This window comes from Mauremys mutica, chromosome 3, assembly GCF_020497125.1.
Source record: "Mauremys mutica isolate MM-2020 ecotype Southern chromosome 3, ASM2049712v1, whole genome shotgun sequence".
In the NCBI taxonomy this organism is placed as follows: Eukaryota; Metazoa; Chordata; order Testudines; family Geoemydidae; genus Mauremys; species Mauremys mutica.
Window position 1 is genome coordinate 157892345 of NC_059074.1, and position 15899 is coordinate 157908243.

The 15899-nt window shown below is 41.3% G+C and overlaps 1 protein-coding gene across 8 annotated transcripts in view; it reads left to right on the forward strand.

Moving 5' to 3' along the window:
• ENAH (ENAH actin regulator) overlaps positions 1–15899 on the forward strand; it is a 173851-nt gene that overhangs the window by 146490 nt on the left and 11462 nt on the right. Inside the window, exons 6-13 of one of the 8 annotated variants that reach the window (XM_045010077.1) lie at positions 114–896; positions 3297–3595; positions 3886–4010; positions 4497–4551; positions 4897–4945; positions 6536–6602; positions 11511–11540; positions 11748–11810. In XM_045010077.1, coding sequence (XP_044866012.1) covers positions 114–896; positions 3297–3595; positions 3886–4010; positions 4497–4551; positions 4897–4945; positions 6536–6602; positions 11511–11540; positions 11748–11810 — 1471 coding nt within the window. The remainder of the gene's footprint in view (positions 1–113; positions 897–3296; positions 3596–3885; positions 4011–4496; positions 4552–4896; positions 4946–6535; positions 6603–11510; positions 11541–11747; positions 11811–15899) is intronic. The other 7 variants (XM_045010079.1, XM_045010078.1, XM_045010083.1 and 4 more) reach the window with 7 other exon arrangements.

Genomic DNA, 15899 nt, shown 5'->3' on the forward strand with positions numbered 1-15899 from the left:
ATTGTCTACATTTATACATTTTGTTTGAATGCTGATTTTGTTGCTTCATTAGCTCCCTTTTTCTCTCTCCTTTTTTATCCTGCCTTTGCTGCTGCTTTCCATCTTCTGTCCAGCTTCATCTTTCGACAACTCCCTGTATAGCACACCACTTCCTGAATACTCCAGTTGCCAGCCTCCTTCAGCACCTCCTCCATCATATGCAAAAGCAATATCAGCACCAGGGTCAGATTCCACTCCGGATTACGCTATAGTGACTACTGCACCACCGACTTCCACTCCCCCTACACCGCCACTAAGGCATTCCGCATCACGTTTTGCTACATCTTTAGGCTCCGCCTTCCACCCTGTTCTTCCCCATTATGCTACAGTTCCTCGTCCTCTGAACAAAAATTCTCGACCACCTTCTCCTGTGAATGCCCCAACTTCTTTACCTCCAAATACAAAGTCCATTGTCTGGTCTGCTCCCAGTTTTGCACCACTTCCCCCATCTCCTCCAGTAATGATCAGCAGCCCACCAGGCAAAGCTACTGGTCCAAGACCTGTCCTGCCAATTTCTGCTTCTAGTTCTGTGTCCCAAATGCCCCAGTCTCCTACTCCTCCCAATGGGCTTCCTGAGTCTGTAACTTACCCAGTTCCTTCACCTTCTACCTCAGGTCAAACGCCGCCACCACTGCCTTCCTTTCCACCTATCTCACTCTCTGGACCTCAAACTTCGCCTTCTCCTAGCTCCCCTAATGCCTCAACTCCCTCATCCAAGCCTAGTGTTCTCCCTTCTCCCTCTGCAGCTACCCCTGCCTCTGTTGAGAACCCTCTAAACTCTGTGCTGGGAGACTCCTCTGCTTCTGAGCCAGTCTTGCAGGCAGCCTCTCAGCTGATTGAACCTCCGACTCAGCAGGGTAAGGCTTTCTGTTATTGCTACTAATTAACTAATCAGGAATGCACCCAAACCAGTTTGCATCAAAACCCATAATTGTCTTAAATTAATAAAATAATTTTGAAAATTGCAGTGATCTTAATACTGCAACAAAATACAGTTTTTGAAGGGATCATAGGGGATATTATAAAGCTCTGAAGAGAAGAGTTGGGATAATATGCTCTGTGAAAGATATAAAATACATATCTAGAATCATTGGATCTTTTTCAAAACCATTTGAGTCGTGATTATTTGATGAATTCTGCATCATTAGTTTATTTAGAATTCCCTAAAACTAGGTAGTAGTAGTAGTAAATTCCTAATTTCACTGTGAACCAAGGGAGCATATGATGGAGCTTTGAATGTGTGAGTTGGTCTTGGTGAAAAGTAATCTGAACCATTTACTGATACTTATGAGGTAGTTCAAGTATTAGCTGTGTATATGTAATTATCTGGATTGTGTGAATTTGTGAATACACACACTCATGTGCTAGACCAGATCTACACATAGAGCAGGGGTGGGCAAACTTTTTGGCCCGAGGGCCACATCTTGGTATGGAAATTGTGTGGCAGGCCATGAATGCTCACGAAATTGAGGGTTGGGTTGTGGGAGGGAGTGAGGGCTCCAGCTGGGGGTACGGGCTCTGGGGTTGGGCCAGAAATGAGGAGTTCAGGGTGCGATAGGGGGCTCTGGGTTGGGCCGGGGGGTAGGGGTGTGTGGAGGGGTGCAGTCTCTGAGGTGGGGCTGGGGATGAGGAGTTTGAGGTGCAGGAGGGTGCTCCGGGCTGGGACCGTGGGGTTCAGAGGGTGGGAGGGGATCAGGGCTGGGGCAGGGGGTAGGCCGCAGGAAGGGGTCAGGGGTGCAGGCTCTGGATGGTGCTTACCTCAAACAGCTCCCAGAAGCAGCAGCATGACCCTTCTCTGACTCCTATGCAGAGGCATGGCCAGGCGGCTCTGCCCGCTGCTCCATCCACAGGCGCCACCCCTGCAGCTCCCATTGGCCATGGTTCCCAGCCAATGGGAGCTGCGGAGGCAGTGTTTGGGGGCAGGGGCAGCATGTGAAGCCCCCCGGCTGCCCATATATATAGGAGCCGGATGAGGGACATGCTGCTGCTTCCAGGAGCTGCGCAGAATCACGGCACACGCAGAGCGGGGCAAGCCCCCGACCCTGCTCTGAAGGGCCGGATGTGGCCCCCAGGCCATAGTTTGCCTGCCCCTGACATAGTCACACCAGTTTAGCTACAATTAGTTCTAAATTCTAGTTACAGTGATGCAAAAGCCTATGCATGCTCTTAATTTGATATAAACCTTGTTTAAAATAATTCAAGTCAACAATCAATAGGTTTTAAGTTGACATAAACAAGGATTAAAAAGATTTGAGTATCCATGCATATGTCTGCACCAGTTAAACTAAATACTAATTTAAGCTATAGCGGTGCAACTTTTACGTGAAGTCAAGCTCTTAAATTTATTAAGTTGGATGATGATCTTCCACTCCAATAATTTATTAAGGCGTTTTATAATCAGAAAAAGTTTTTAAAAAAAAGTTACAGTTTCATATATAGTTGCTTGTTTGTGCTCATGGAATAAACTCTTTTTGCGTTTGTAGTAATACTTAAACAATGCTCTTCTTCAAAACATACTGCATATCATTCTGAATTTAGAGAATTAAAGGAGTCGTATGAAATGTATTTTTTTTCACAAAATTAAAAACAGTTGCTCTCCCTATAAACATTATTTTACAAGAATAACAATTCTCTAACTCACTAATGTATTTTGTATTTAATAATTAGAGTTGAGTTCTGAAATATTTACAGATAAGATGTATCTATGTAAGTCTAGAAATCAAGTTTTTGAACTTTCAGTTTAACAATAACTTTTAAAAGGTTTGTTTAAATGTTTGGGTGGAGTGGGAGCACCTGTTTGCAAAGTAACATTCCATTTTAGGTTTGCATTTGAGCCAAGACCCATTCTGAGTTATCAGGTGGAGTGTTTTTCTCTTATAATTTTTAGTGCTTGTGTTGTTCCTTATCGGTTTTCTTTTAAAATTCTGCCCACTTTTCTGTTTATGTAGCCGTTCTTTTGTTATAGTGAAAAGACTGACTGGTGTCATTGTGTTGCATGTCTAAGGATTCTCTTGGCTAACCTCTTCTCTTCTACAGCATTATGTACAATATAATGCTCATTAATGTATTTTAAAAAACTTGTTTTCCCCCAAGGTGGATTATTTTTCCTGTGTTTTTAACAAGACACAATATTTTTCTAGTTAATTTAGGAAGACTGTTTTTTTGTCTTAGTATGTACTAAGAAGAAAAGCCCTTATTTCAATGGAACTAAAATCCAGCTAGTCTTAATTCTTAATGTTGTTTTTCGTTTCAAATAGGTGTCATCCAAGGACCACCTGCACCTCCACCCCCACCTCCACTACCACCTGGCCCAGCCCAGTCTTCAGCAGCAATCCCACCTCCCCCAGGTCCTCCACCACCACCTCCACTTCCACCCTCAGGGCCACCGCCACCGCCGCCTCTTCCTAGCCAAGTTCTTCCTCCTGTTCCTCCTCCACCTCCTGCCCCTCCTCTCCCTACCTCTGGATTTTCTATGGGATCTATGTCTGAAGACAGTCGCCCTTTAACTGGACTAGCAGCTGCACTCGCTGGAGCCAAACTTAGGAAAGTGTCACGGGTAAATGTAAATCTGGATTTGTCTGTGACTTACACTTCTAAATTCTATGAGGGTAACTTTGGAATAATTTCTACTAACACATTAATAACTTGAGTAGCAGGAATAGGTCTACCCAAAGAGCAATTTGACTAATTAAAGCAGAGTTCTTAGATGTATTCATTGAATCTGTATTTTATGCTCAGGTGATTTTTGTAGTATGTTACATTAGTGTTTTTCTGCATGAATGTAAAATCATGATTTTTAATAAATAGTTCTCAAATATACTATTATTTTTGTGTACTATCATAAAGAGTGAAGAGTCCTCTAGTTCAAGTGGAGGAGCTTTATCTAAAACAGACAGTGTTCGTGGAAATGGACCACTTCCCTTGGGAGGCAGTGGATTAATGGAAGAAATGAGCGCTCTGCTGGCCAGGAGGTAAACAAATAATTGTATTCTTATACAGCTGTAGATAGTATGATAGTTTCACAGTAATCTTAAAGGGATACTGTGAACTTAAAAATCATACCTCTGTCATAGAATGTACCTACTATTGTAATCTACAACTGAAAAATTTACAGAAATATTTTTCCTTTGTGTGTTTCATAGCACTTTGTGTACAGTCAACTTTATTTTCACTCATGAATAGTCAAGTAGCTAGTTTCCTCTGCGTGTGACTTTTGCTCAGCAGGGTGGGAGCAAAAACCAACATTTTAAATAGGAAAATGTGATTGCAAAACCACCGATGTTGGCTAGAAGACTCAGTGGAAAGTGTATACTTGAAACTGCTTTTTACTGTTTTTAAGTTGATCTAGATTTCAAGTCGTGTAACATTACTAAACAAATATTTTCCATTTTGTATCTATAACTTTGATAACTTTAGCCATCTCCCTTTCATTCTTAACTCACGTTTCTGTCTTTTAGGAGAAGAATTGCTGAAAAGGGATCAACAGAACCAGAGCAGAAAGAGGATAAAACTGTAAATTGATCATTATTTTTCTGGCTTTTAATTATTTAATACCAGGCCATACAAGAAAGCTATTCTAGTGGTTCAAATTACAAATCATTTACAGCTTGTCTTAATGGAAAAATATAACCTCCATTTTTTTCCAAAGGGTACAAGTACAATGGGGTTGTCTTAAACATTCAGTTTAGTTCTTACAAATTTCTTCTGTACTTTCTAGTGAGATTTTATGTGAACAGAGCTCATTAACTGCCTGAAAAAGATTTAACTATAAATATATAAACAATTCCATTAAACAACTTTACATCAATCTGACCAGATTTTCAGGATTCTAAAGCTTTTTCACCTCATTTTAATCAGGAAGAATCAGAGCCTTCAACTTCCAAGCCTTCTTCAACAAGCACACCTGGTAAGTAGTATAAATCTGTGAAGTGCACTTTAACTTTTCAAAATTCCCTTTAAGTGCTAGTGCTGAAGTTTTATATAAAAACTGTTTTGTTATGGTATCAGAATTCATGATCCTGAGTGTGTTGTCATGAAAATGAAATAACATAAGTATCTTAGTATGATCAGTAGTTAAAAATAAATCTTGTTTTTATTCGTTGGTAATAATTTGTCTAAAGCTCAAATTATCCCCATTTATGGTTAGTCTTTACTATTTTCTCTTATGTTACTGTGCACAAATCCACTGATAGCCTTAATATAAATAGTACACACTCTTTGAACAAAGTTGAGGTGAACAAAGTCAAGTGGTTTTTAAATAGGTTTGTTGTCTGGCATTTACCATACACAGCTAAATGTAAAACATCACATGATGCAAACACTTGAACTGGATTCAAAGTTGTAAAAATTAACAGAAGCTAATGGCAATGTGTTTGCAGGATAGGCAGTCATTGATATAATAGTATTATGTGGGGACAAAGCTGTAAATGTAGACTACTGAATTTGCCATCTGGTTTTTATATCATCATCAAAACCTCATGTATTCTGCCATTGAATGGCTAAGTCTCTGTTGCTATCCAGTAGTAGTGCAAGCATCTCATACAACTGGGGAAGAGCAGGTGACCTACACCAAGAGAACTTGCCCCAGAACTCCCATCTCAGTGCAGGGACCCACTGAGTTGAGTGTGTGGGAGTAAGAGGCAACTGGCAGGGAACAGAGAAGGTGGCTATCAAGCAAATTGCCTGACAACAATCACAGGACACTGTCAGGGGTGGGGATGGGGGGGCGGAGAGAGACTACTGTGGTCAGACCTGGACTATTGGCAGTTATTACTGTACCCTGACAAAGTATACTTGTATACTAATATCTCTAAACTTATATTAATGAAGTGTATATCTCTAATATCTCTGCAGCATGGCTGCTCCTCTGATATATAATAACCACAACAGGACTCTAGACAGAGTAATGGACTTTTATTTGTTGCAGTTAATCACTAATAGCTAATCCTTGGCTGTACCCTGCCAGTGATTTATGCAGTCATCCTTAACTGTTAGACAGAAGTGCATTTCATTGCCCATGATCATGTACCCTTATTTGTCTCTAGAGTGCTGTAGGTGACTCAAGGTAGTGAGCCAAAACTTCTTGGAGAGAATTTCTAATAGAACTGAAAACATACTCCACTAGATGGAGCACAGAACTTGAGTATATATGAGACTAGCTTTCAACATAATATGAATACAATGAATCTAAAGAGGTGATTGTTGGAGTAACACTTGAAAGCCCCAGCCGATCTTATGGCTCTCTTGCACAATGTACTGTACAAAGACAAAGTAAAACAGTTAGGTGCTACCTGCACTACACACAGTGTAACTGATCAAAAAAAAAATAAAAGATAATAGTTTTCCAGGTGGTGGTTTAATTTTGAAGAATTAATGCAAGATGGTAAAAGTTAAGTATCTTAAGTCCATAGCTACCTGAAGTTACTTCATATGCATTGTTAGTGATGAATGAATATGAAAACTAGTGTCTCTAACGATTTTATTTATATATCTAAAGAACTAACAAGGAAACCTTGGGAAAGAACAAACACAGTGAATGGAAGCAAGTCACCTGTTATCTCCAGGTACGCTGCTTTTTAAATCAGTACTTATCTTTTTCAGATGTGGAGCATTGTCATTATTCGTTGTGCATAAAAAATATTGGAATAGAAATAATAAATACCATCTAACTATTGTAAATAAGGCAGCCGAATAGATTTCATTTATAATATTTTTAGGGGTATAGGAATATTGATACTGAGTTTTGAGGAGGATTGAGGAATGAATGCAAAATGCTAAAAGTAGAATCTTATTAACAAATATCAAATTACAACTTTTCTGATTGTGGTATAACTGTAGTTATGGAAACATTTCATTTTCCATTCAAGATGCATCTCCCTCAGTCCTTAAACATGAGTTGTCCTCTCACTAAAGGCAGATAAGAGATTTCATTCATGCACTCAACAGCAGATGACTCTACCTAACAGCCTAGTCCCTCTGTATTATGATGGCATGATAATATACAAACCCAACTAGGTATTTAGGCCAAAGCCTGATGATCTCAGCCAAATCTGATTCTCATGACAACCCTAAGCAATGTGTTTGGGCCAACTCTATTCTGAGGGATACAGCAAAGAGAGATCCTTCAACACACTACCCAATTCTTTGCTAATACCTCAGACAGAATGTCAGTGCCTGGTTAGAAGACAGACCTGGCCATTTCTCTGGCAGGATAGCCATTCTACCTTTTGGGATAAATTTTTTTAACTAATGCTCTCATAAAGATCCTAAAATGCAGGGCTTTACAGTGGAGCCCGGAGCTGGAGTGTGGAGCAGCTCTGGAGTAGTGGAACTGCAGGTTTTTACCTGGAGCCGGAGCACAGCTCCAAAGCCCTGCTAAAATGCATATATTTTTGGCCATAAGGTAAAAAATAAGGAATTGTTCAATTAATGGTCCTGTATGTCCTGCATACAAGTGCTGAGGAACTCTGATTGAGAAACTTTTATAGTTAGTCTAACGATAATTTTTTTCCCTTGAGAAATACCTTGTGAGGATCTAAAAAAAGACAACCAGATTCTCGATTAACCCTGAGGAAAATGTTCTCTTTCAAATATAATGAGAGATTCTTGTTGTTAAAGTTTGAAAGGACAATAGGGTGATAACTACACAGAGAGGGGGAAAAATTAATCAAACATAGATCCTGTAGCTGAATGCCCCATTTCTGTCACTAGCAAAATATTCTCATCCCCCTAGATCTTGTGCTTGAAAATAAAAGCAGCAACAAGCACAATCAGCTTGTTAGCATCTTTTTTCTAATTTCCAAGAACTAGGCAGGCTCTAGCATGGGGTGGGCAACTTTTTGGCCTGAGGGCCACATCGGGGAATAGAAATTATATGGCAGACCATGAATGCTCATAAAATTGGGGTTGGGGTGTGGGAGGGGGTGCAGGCTCTAGGATGGGGCTGGGGATGAGGAGTTTGGGGTGTAGGAGGGTGCTCTGGGCTGGGACTGAGAAGTTCGGAGGGTGGGAGGAGGCTCAGGGCTGGGCAGCGGTGCAGGAAGGGGTGCAGGTTCCAGCTGGGGATGTGGGGCTGGATATGAGAGGTTTGGGGTGCAGGAGTGTGCTCTGGGCTGGGATTTGAGGGGTTTGGAGAGCAGGAGGGGGATATGGGCTGGGGCAGAGGATTGGGGTATGGGGAAAGGCTCAGGGGTTGCAGGCTCCGAGCAGCACTTACCTGAAGCGGCTCCCGGAAGCAGTGGCATGTCTCGTCTCTGGCTCCTGCGCAGCTAGGCAGCTCTGTACGCTGCTCCATCCATTGGCACCACCCCTGCAGCTCCCATTGGAGCTCATAGGAGCCGGAGCGGGGCCATGCCACGGTTTCCAGGAGCCGCATGGTGCGGCCCCAACCCAGCGCCCCGGCTGAAGCACCAGAGCGGGTCCGAGCCACGTGGTGCAGCTCACGGGCCGTAGTTTGCCCATCCCTGCTCTAGCAGTTGACTTCTCTATTCCTACTACAGGACAAGTGCTTTGTTTTCTGTCACTTCTAATGCAAATAATATCTGAAGTTAAAAGTGCTGTGCTGCCATATGATGCCACACTAACCTAGCCTGGTCAGATGGCTGTCTCATTTGCCTCTGTCTTTCCACATCAGGCAGTATGTGCTGCAACAAAGACCTCTTTTTCACCAGTTCTGTCCAGCTTACAACTGACAGCCTGGCAATTGAGGGAGATTTTAATCACAAAATGCTATTTGTATGAGGATTCTATTTTGGAATCCAGAAGGCATTCCACCATATTTTGCTGTCTGAACTTTTAAACCGGGGGCTCTCAAACTTCATGGCACCGCAACCCCCTTCTGACAACAAAAATGACTTCACAACCCCAGCAGGAGGGACCGAAGCCTGAGTCCACCCAAGCCCCACTGCCGTGGGGGGGGACGGGGGCAAAGCACAAGCCCCACTGCTCTGGGCAGGGGGGCCAAAGCTGAAGATCAAGCCCCAGGCATGGGGCCTGCAACCTGAGCCCTGCCGCCCAGGGCTGAAGCCCACAGGCTTTGGCCTTGGGCAGTGGGGCTCAGGCTTCAGCCACGGGCCCCAGCAAGTCTGAGCCAGCCCTGGTGACCCCATTCAAAGGGGGTTGCAACCCACTTGGGGTCCTGACCCACAGTTTCAGAACTGCTGTTTCAAACCCCCATGGTTGCTGGGACACATGCTTTCATAACCAATGACCAACCATCCTTCAGGGATAAATTTACATTCTTGGAGCAATCAGAAGGAAAATGGAAAAGTTCATAACAGGAGTTCATTTCTATATCAGATGTTTTGTTAGTGCTGTATCTTACCTGAAACCAAGTTTAACTTTGTGGTCCATCTGTGGAGTCTAAACTTGGTTTTAAAATCTGTGTTGTTCTTCGAGTGATGGTACCTACTGTATTACACTGCGAGTTTACACATGCGCACCCTGCGTCTGTACCACCATGCATCCAGAACTGGAGAATTTAATAGTAGTAGTGTCAATTGGACTGCACATGCTCCCTGAACTGACCTTATGGTTTCATCCAAGGTGATAAAGGGCGGGGCAGACCAACTGCATCTCCAGTTCCTTCTCACTGCCGCACGGTCCAGTTTGGAACAATTGGTGTCCATTTGCTTGTGATACACTTTCTCAAGCAACCTTGTATATAGTTAATTTTTACAAATTTTTTTTATTGTTTTTAGGTAGGTTCTAGTGGTTTGAATAGAATAGTTAGTTTGGGGGCCTGTTTTTTGTTGGTTATCATGTCAGCAGGAAAAGTTGGCGAGCCTGGGGCCATGACGGCGGGCTCTTCTTTCACGACTTTCTGTACTGATAAAAATTTCCTCACCTCTGCATTGCAGACTTCTGCCAAAGGTAGTCTTCCAATTTCACATTAATCAACCTATCCACTTACCTATTTTCTTCCCGAAAAGGCACACTTTGGAAGAGTAACATTGACTCCACTCCCTAGATGTCCGTAGGGCCTTAGCCTTCTACTTACACAGGACAAAACCGATCAGGAGATCTCTGACTGTTTGTTGCAATAGCTGAAAGAGTTAAGGTGCGGCAGTCACCCTCGGAGCGTGGGCCAACTCAACAAGAGCCCATGCTGCGACCATGGTCTCCCTCTATGACGTGCCGCTTCAGGATATATTGAGAGTGGCCACATGGAGTTTGGTTCACACCTTCGCTACTACTTATGCCTTGGTGCAAGATTCAGTGACAGATGCCTCTTTCAGTGCAACTGTCCTCCACTCATCTCTCCCATCTACATTCTTGTGCCCTCTTCCAACTTAGGTACTGCTTGCTGGTCACCCTCAATAGAATACAATAGGGACTATCACTCGAAGACGAGGAAGAGGTTACTTATCTGTAACTGGAGGTTCTTCGAGATGTGTGGTCCCTATCTGTATTCCACTTTCTGCCCTCCTTCCTCTCTGCTGCAGATCTGTTGATTTGCAGTGGAGAAGGAACTGGAGACAGTCAGTCCGCTCCTCCCTTTATAACCTTGGACGAAACCATGAGTCAAGTTCAGGGCACATGCACAGACCAACAGACACTACTGCTTTTAAATTCTCTGACTCCAGGCTCATGGTGCGCCGGATGCATGGTGCGCATGTGTAAACCCTCAGCGGAATACAGACAGGGACCACACATCTAGAAGAACCTCCAGTTAAATAACTTCCTCTTCTTTTTAAAACAGTCTTTATCATCATGATTACTTCAATCAGATGAGCCAGAGAGCTGCCATCTCCTGTTAAGAATTTTTATGACCTTCTGTTAGAATAAAGCTGTTTTCAGAACAGTCCAAGTATTTATTCACAAGTCTGAGTCTTCTTTTCATAGCAGGAAACTGTTCCACCAAGATTTTGCCCATCATCTAAATCCTCCAAGGAGAGATTTTGGCATAGTTTGAATGAGTCATAGCCTTTTAGTTGTATTTATGTAGAATTCATCCAGTCAAACAAAGACTCCATATTTGTCACCTGGAAAGGTATCCAAAAAAGTAATTTTTTCTAGCAGCAGCAGATCCAAGCAGATAAAGATCTTACTTTTTCATTTAGAGCTGCTAAGACTCTCTTCCCCCATCAGCCTTGTCCATGGACGCTTCATGGGCTGAGGGGAAAAAGCTTCAATAGAATATGTTAAGGTTGCCATGGGAAGGTCCTTTCATACCTTACAAGTCACTGAAATCTTGATGTCTGTTCCTCAGCAAAAACATATGCTGAGAACTGTCTTTGTAAAGGCTTTTCTGTCCCTAGTTAGTCAGTGGGCATGGCTGCTTAGAGTACATTGGTCCAGACTGTTTAATGCTTTGTCACCAAAGCTCAATTTACGGGTAGTAGGAGTCTCCTTCCTGCTAGGCTCTGCTGAAATCTCCCTCTAACATATGCAGAGAAGACCTAAGTTGCATATGAGGATTGTTGGACATGTCTGGAAAAATTGACAAGTAAAGCAGGATTTTTTCTTTTCAGAATAACTCAGCAAGGAGACTCAACAGGGAGGTTGGTATTCATAGTAAATGTGCAAAATAAATAAAATACCTATTTATCCTATTTAAAATTAAGCTTCTAAATGATGTAAGTATCCTTTCCTTTAGTGTTCAGGATTTAATTGGTATAGTAATTTAAACTATAATAAAACTCATTTTCTAAAACTGCATATAACCTAGCTCTAATATAGCCTAAGTTAGTGTTTTTTGCCCTTCATAGACGGGAGTCTCCATGGAAAAATCTGATTGTTTCTGAAAACAGGTCCTATGATTCATTAAACAGGTATCATCCTGTTAGGGTTTGAGACTTTTTTTTTTAATTAACCAACTTGACCAGAACAGGGCTGGGCTTTTTCTACATGGATCGGTAATCACCACAAAGACAAATGATTTAAAGCAGGGGTTCTCAACCTTTTTCTTTCTGAACGCCGCCCTCCCCCAACACACAATAAAAACTCCACAGCCGTCACAACAACTGTTTTTCTGCATAGAAAAGCCAGGGCCGACATTAAGGGGTAGGAAGCAGGGCAGTTGCTTGGGCACTGCAAAGCTAACTTGCTCAGACTTCAGTTTCAGCCTAGGGTGGCAGGGCTCAGGGTCCTGGCTGCAGTCCCTTGCCGTGGGGCTTTGGCTTTCTGCCGTGGGCCCTAGCAAGTCTAATGCGTGCCATGCGTAGCATCCTCCCCTGAAACCTGCTTTTGGCCCCCCTGGGGGCCCCGGACCACTGGTTGAGAACCACTGACATAAAGCTCCTCTTAACAATTTGTCTGTCTTTCCTTCAGTTATAGTTGTATCCATTTTCAGAATCCTTAAAGGTAGGGAGCTTTACTGGTAATTTTAAATGCAAGTCAGTTTATTTGCTTTCAATTCAAAATAAGGTGTTTAAGATGTATGTCATGCTGCTTGGGTGCAATAGAATTTCTGTTCATCTCTAATTACAGAATGCACCATGTTTTCCCATGTGATTTAAAATAATTCAATATCTCATCAATAGTGACCCAAAGAACAGTCCTGTAGTCAAAAATAGATCTCATTGTAAAGTAATGCCATGCAACTTTTAATTTCACTTATATAAAATATCTCAATTATACAGTAATTAAACATGTGGATTACAGTATAACTGTATGTCTGATTGCAGCTTCTGAAGAGCACCTTATTAAGGTGTAATGTCCTGAGAAGCTACAGTTTTTCAAAGTAGTAAGATTGGCACATAGAATCATCTAGCTACTAACTTCCCGAGAATGTATTTCATCTCAGAATGTTTTTCACAACTGTTATTACCAGCTAAAAGAATAGTTGTTGTTCATCATACAGTAAAGTTGATCTGCTCACTGAATAGATTTTGTCCAACATAAATGTCTAAAAGATCCTTATTAAAAGAGAGAACATGGTAAATGCATATCCTGCTCATTCAACATATTACAGAATTGTGATTGAGTAATTCTGGGCATATTTTAAACCTTTGGAGGGAGTGAAATTATGCATCTGTCATCCAAAGCAACTAATTTAGCAGTTTTTAAAAAGCCAGTGTTCAAAGAGTTAAATTGTTTTTAAAGAAAGTGCCTTAAGAAAGTACTTTAAAAAGACTAAATACATTTCTGAACAAAATGGTACAGGATTAAAATAGTTTTCACTTTAAAAAAAAAGTGGTACAATCTAGAAAATTACTGACAAATTTCTCAACTTTTTTAAAATTGTTTTTGCTAATGTCTTTTTCATGAAAGCAAACACTGTGGTGACTACCTATTCTTTTGTATGAAAAGTTCCCCCATTAGCTAATTATCTTTTGTGGTGGTGTTTTGCATGTTAGCATGAATCAGATCTTTATCTTGCATGTTTAAATCAAGTTCTCTTATTGCGCATTATAGTTGCCTCACAGTCTTCGTAGGTAATGCTATGAATCACCACATGGGGGAGCTCAGTAGCAATCTCAGGAATTCATGGTTGAGATGTTTTGAAGGCTGTGTTTTCATTAGATAGTAGTTTCTCTTGGCAGTATCAGTAGCCAGCTGCAAATGCAGCTGTGAGAAATGAAGGGTACCAAATAGATTTGACTGAAATTTTTAAAAATACCAAATTCCAAAGGAATTTGATAGGGTTGATTGAACAAAATACCTTTATTGCAAGAAACCAAGACATCCATGAAGGAAAAATATATAATTTTAATATGTTCTTTAATATGTCTTCACACTGCCTGGAGCTGGAGTGGAACCATAGCACAGCTTCAAAGCCCTGTTTCTATAGACCCTTTCCTATCCAATTCTCAGACAAATTATGATTGTAATGTTGACGGGAAGTGTGACTAGGAGTGCAAACACTGACAATGTTTTTTAAAGCTCTAATCCATAAGCAGTCTGTGTTTGTAAGGGCTAAATTCTGCCGTTCAACATATGTACTTTGTTCCTATTGTCATTAGTCAGCAACCACACTATTGGTCTCTGGAAGAATAGCTCCCATTTTCCCACTCAGGGCTTTTAGTCAGAAAGCAAGACACTGAGAGTGGGAACAGTTAAATGAAACTCCATGGAAATCCTCAGGGACTGATGGGACATCTATGGAGTATGTAGAAGAACTCTTGATATATGGAAAACTATCTATATGAAAACAAAAATAATGCTTAGATTCTCTTAACTAAATGTCTGAGGGACACATTTTACTACCAGCTTCTGTGTTCATTTTCAATAGTATTGGCAGATTTGCGGTGAAACAGCAATTGCTGGAAAGTTAACTTTGTAAGTTTCAAACAAGGAGTTTTTTTATATGGAAATATAGTAGAGTTCAGTATCTAAAGATTATACAACAGACTTCAGACTGTGACTTGGCTTCATAGCATTAACACAGACTGTGTAGTTGTTCTTTGGGGTGCAAGGTGAACTGTAGTTTTCAACTACGTCCACTGTACAATTATTTAACTTTCCATATATTCTAACATCTTATTGGCTCTCAGTTTAGCTTAAAATCCTTGGATCAACTTTTATTTCAATTTGCTCTGATTCAGAAAATTTGAGGAGGTATTTTTCCTTCATATTACCCATGAAACTAATAAAATAAAATGCTGGATTCTTCAATCTGCACTGAGGATTTTGCTTTCTAAAAAAGATAAACAGCCTCAGGGCTGCTCTACACTGCACTTAGGTCGTCTTAACTACATCACTTAGAGCTGTGAAAAAGTTCATACCCTGTGCAATGTAATTAAGCCAGCCTAAGCCCTGGTACAGACACCTCTAGGTCGATGGAAGAATTCTTCCATCGACCTAGCTCCCGGATCTTGTAGAGGTGAATTTATTACAGAGATGAAAGAACCCCTTCCATAACTGCAATAATGCTACAACAGTGCCGCTGAAGTTGTGCCGCTGTAGCATTTCTAGTGTAGACAAACCCACAGGCATATTGGTTTCAAGTGTCTCCTCTCCAGTATTACACTGTGGGTATAAATGTGTATTTTGAGTGTCAAGTTTTTCAAATAGGTCAAAAAATGGCCTATATAAATTGGTTGGAAAAAAATCTCAACTCTTGTATCTCAGATTGTTTTTCAATTAATATCCTTTTGCACACACCACAAGCCTGGACTATAGTGCAGGGGAAAGCCCATGTTCTGCCTGGAATCTCACAAGTTAGAAAAGTTTCTATAATATTGGAAAAAGCTTATCTGGTGTACAGTACCAGTCCAACTGAAAAGCTGAGGCAGCGGGTGGGAAGTGGTAAAGTTTTTCTCCTTCCGTTAGAAATCTCTCTGGAAAATATTTCTATCAACTTAGGGTAGCGCTTAGAGGTTAACCAAGAATGGGGCCCACTGTTCTAAGCATTGTAAAAACATAGTGTAATAGACAGTCCACGTCCCAAAGAATTTACCCTTTGTCTGTCTTTTCTGTTTAGGCTGTAAGGAAAGGGGATACAACTTGAAAATAATGATGGATTGCGAGCGTTGTATTAGTTCCATGATATTTTTCTGTTCGCTTTTGGGGGGTTGGGGGCGGGGGCATTACAGCTTTCCTGAGTTTGGCTAAATGTAAAGGGATTAGCTAAATGACAAGGCAAAGGAAAGAAGAGAAGACATTTAAAAGGAGGGAGATTTGACAAGCCCCTGCCTCACTTTATCAATTTTTTTTAGTTACTCTTAAATTTTCTGTTTTGTGTTTATGGAGCTGTGGGCACAACTGAGGCCATTTTAATATATTCTGCATGGGAGGGGAAATTCCTTGCTGAGTTGTGTACCCATGCTGGCTTCTGCTCCCAGCCACAAACGGCCCTACTTTCAGTAAATAAAGCTTCATCTTGGGATGACAAAAGCTAGGAGAAACACAATTTTAAGTGTTTCTCTTACATAAAAGCTCCGAAGCCAAAAACTGCAGCTTCGCTCTACCTTTCTATT